Genomic DNA, 3,860 nt, shown 5'->3' with positions numbered 1-3,860 from the left:
TCAAAGTAGGATCGAGTGAAGGCATAGGCAAGAGTGGTTTGTGCTCCAAATATCAGCCAATTCTAATGGCTGGTTGAGAAGATATTCAAGTCTGAAGTTTGCAGCAGAATCAACAGAGAAAACAGAGCCACAGGATGCTGTAGTCCTTCACTCAATTGTGTAACAGCAACAGCAGCACCTGGAGTGGATTATGGATTGAATCAAGGCTTCAGAAGAGTTCTCCAGCAGTTGTTGGTTGCAAATTTAAAAGTAGCAGCAGCAGCAATAGAGATCGAGTAGGGGTACAAGAAGAAGATAGAAAGGTATAGAAGGGGATAGGGTCGGCTCTCTCAGCCTTTCATCCTCTCACCAGGCACAATGTTGCATAAAGCAATAATTTCATCCATCAACATAATCGTGGGGTGCCTCTATGGGCACTTAACAATTATATAAGCTCAAGTGTTAAGCACTTAAAGCTTCAAAATTAGAAACTAAAAATTAGAAAGTCTCTCATAGGGCTGAGACTTGAGTTAGAAGGAATTAAACAAATTAGAAAGTAACTTAAAATAGAAACTAATTAAAGTCTCAAATCTTATAGGAGTCTTCAAGATGCAGCAGCCGATTCTAATATCTTGTGGTCCCCACCTTTGATATCTCTTCCAAGTGTTGCAGCCGGCTCTGTTGTCTTGTGGTCCCCACTTTTAAAACAATACCATCAGCCCCAGCTGAGAACTCAAATAACTTAAGATCAATAGACAAGTATAACCCCACGATATGGGTTTGAGAGACCCAGCTAAGCTGATTGGCTCTATGGCCAATTGGGTTAGTCCACCAATTGATGAAGTGAACCCGCCCCTTTATAATGTCTGCGGCTAGCATACTGCCTAGCATATTGCTTGGCAGCATTTCCTATAATACAATAAAGTAATAAAAGAAATCTTCTTACAAGTATTAGAAGAATGGTCCATGTCATCTGTCTCACTTAATCAGCTGTTCAACAGTGCTTCTGTACTTGGCATTCAGATCCCTGAGATGAAAAATAAACTTTTATTAGACACTAGAATGATAGTTATCATAACTATAACATCTATGTCAGTTGATAGCTATCATAATTATAACAGTTATCATAACTATTGTTCAAATAAGTGTTTATAGGGCCAGATATGTCTTTCCACTCTTGTTTATTCCTGTCTTTTACTATTTCGGTGTATGTAGGGGCAATTCTGTCCCATCAATATTATTGTTGTAAACATAATAAATTTAATCAATGACCTGCGATAGAACATTCGGTAGAAAGTTCTACCGCAGGCCCTTTTCCCTATTGGGGTTTGCCTGGTTTTCTTCCTCTCTTCTCTTCTTCTGTCTTCTTCTTCTACCTCTGGTCTGGTTAATTATTTTCTGATATTATAATAACTATAACATCTATGTCAGTACAAACCTTCTTTGGTTTAGTAGTTGCTCAGTTTCCTCCAGTTTACGCTTCTGCCCTTCAACCGTCTACAAAGTACAAACCACCTTAGTGATATTAATTAACTTCCTATTGAAACTGAGATATATTTGGAGAGGTTCACAAATAAATGAAAAACATCAAAGCTACCATGTTCGAGTAATTAGGAGTTGAAGAGGGGAATCATAACCCAGTTAATGTTTTGTATCCAAGAATATTACAAATTTACAACTGAAAAACTAGAAATAGCAACATAGAGGGTTATTTACATACCATAGCCTTTGCATTTATTGATCCCGATATTGAGTTTAATATCTGTTGACACTTTTCAAAGTGGCCAGTCAATTCACTAACCTATCAGTGCGATAAAGAGTAAAAATAAGTAGACGGCCTCAAAATCTATAGTTACAATAAAAAAACATATTATGCACAAATTTATAGTGTTAAACTGGAAGAAGCTAACCGCATCTGAATGCTGATCACGTGTACCACTTTCGATTGCATCTGATAAATTCTCCACCAACTGATTGAAGGAACAAAAAAAAATCCAGGAAAAAAGTTGGGCAATATATGAATCCTTTCTGCATATTAGAGCCACAATGATATACAGTTGCATAGACTAGAGCCCGTATCAGTATCGCACTATCGCAACATAAATAAGAAAGGCCATTGGGTATCAGTATCCCACTATCGCAACATTAATAAGAAAGAAAACAGTGAAAACCAAACATATGAAAAGTAAACTTTCTACAATTTAGAGCCACAATAGTATATACTTGCATAGACTACAACCTTTGGGTAATAGCATCCGGGACAAAAAAAGGGAACTTTCGGGAAATAAATATTGCAACATAAATGAGAAAGAACATCGTGGAAACCAAACACTCACCACTGATGAATGCTTCAAAAGCCACAATGATACATGATGGAATTATACCTTTATAGAACAGTAAGTGATTCTATAAAATCATGTCGTGTTACTTGTTAGGGAAGCCATGAAAAAGCACCTAACAATACTAGCATTTCTAAGGATAAGAAAAATAAAGAACTCAAGATCAATAACTAATACACATATTTGTTATTCTTTTCTTTTCCTTTCCTCTCTTTTTTTCTTTTTTAAAGAAATCAGAATGCATAGTGGCATGATAAGTACATACATGTAAAAGATGGAAATGAGAAGCCAGTGACTGATGTTGATGACGCTGTTGTTGTTGTTGTTGTTGTTGTTGCTGTTGTTGTTGTAGTTGTTGTTGCTGCTGATGTTGTTGTTGTTGCTGTTGTTGTTGTTGATGAAGATGATGTTGGTGCAGGTGAGAAAGGTCCTGATTTGATGGTGTTCCTGTAGTGGTGGGAGTTGTGGAACTAGGAATCATCATCCAGCTCCCTCCTGAGTATGGGTGTTCCATTAGTTCCTGCTTTGGTTAGGAAACTTCCAGCTATTTCAGAAATAGATCTTCCTCCTAACTTGAGCAATGGTTGAAAATTCACGTCCTTTTATCTTATGAAAGGGATGGAAGAAGGAGGTATAAACTTCCCTTCAAGCATTCGGTACCTAGATGTAGCACTGAAATAAAATAAATAAACAATTTTATAGACACTGACTGTTGTACTTTTGTAGTAGCAGAAAAAATCAGATGTGAAGTTGCTAAGAAATCATTCTTGACATTTAATCCCGAGTACACAACCTCAGAATTACTAACAGGATTGTCGTAAATAAAGGGGAGGAGTGCCGACGACTGAAAGAATCAAAGAAATATACAAGGCAACATAGAATTATTCCAAAGAACCACAAAAGGTATATATATATATATATACACTAGTAAACTTTCACGTGCAAATGCACATGAACATTTGTTCAATGGTGGAGAGAGAAAATGTAACCATGAGAAGACACCTAGTATAATGTGATATTAATGTCTCAAATTTCAAGTACCTCAGGTAAACTTGAAATGCAATTCCATAATCCATATATTTTCCAATGTAACAATACTGAAAATGTAGTACAGAATCAAATTGGGCAATAAATCTCGAATTAAAGACACAGAACATAATCATCAATAAAGTATGGACGTAAAAATGAGAAAAATTGTAAGAATAATGCATAAGCTACAAATCAGTATAATTGCTGACCTACCAAATTCATTTATAAATCCCAATACATACAACGTGCCATCCAATAAATTAAAGAATTCTAGAAAAGTAGCATTCCTTTTGCTGACCCTCTAGAACGTGCAAATGCACCTGAGGGCTTTTGTTAAGGTTGCAGAGAGAGTAAATTACTAAGAATCTATATGCAAGAATCCCACTGTGTGTAAGATATATATATAAAAGAGAGAGAGAGAGAGAGAGACCCATAAAGGATATTTGGGACTTAATCAATTGTTAAGTTTATTAATGTAAAAAGTGAACACTTTTACATGTTACAGAATTGAGG

General features: G+C 35.9%; 1 protein-coding gene across 2 annotated transcripts; it reads right to left on the bottom strand.

The window, feature by feature from the left end:
- Positions 1-892: 892 nt before the first annotated feature.
- LOC122646220 (mediator of RNA polymerase II transcription subunit 9) lies at positions 893-2,999 on the bottom strand. Of its 2 annotated transcripts, XM_043839724.1 has the most exons (6): positions 2,688-2,999; positions 2,584-2,648; positions 1,890-1,949; positions 1,700-1,780; positions 1,418-1,476; positions 893-1,006 (listed from the first exon to the last, which is right to left on the bottom strand). In XM_043839724.1, the coding sequence occupies exons 1-6, from the start codon at positions 2,830-2,832 to the stop codon at positions 958-960; spliced, it is 459 nt and encodes a 152-aa protein (XP_043695659.1). In that variant the 5' UTR covers positions 2,833-2,999; the 3' UTR covers positions 893-957. The 2 variants fall into 2 exon arrangements, with proteins under 2 accessions (XP_043695659.1, XP_043695658.1); XM_043839723.1 differs by having other exon boundaries at positions 2,584-2,999.
- Positions 3,000-3,860: the final 861 nt, after the last annotated feature.

Source organism: Telopea speciosissima, chromosome 11 (genome assembly GCF_018873765.1).
Source record: "Telopea speciosissima isolate NSW1024214 ecotype Mountain lineage chromosome 11, Tspe_v1, whole genome shotgun sequence".
In the NCBI taxonomy this organism is placed as follows: domain Eukaryota; kingdom Viridiplantae; phylum Streptophyta; class Magnoliopsida; order Proteales; family Proteaceae; genus Telopea; species Telopea speciosissima.
The sequence above is the reverse complement of the archived record's forward strand: the minus strand, read 5'-3'. Positions and strand labels throughout refer to the sequence as shown.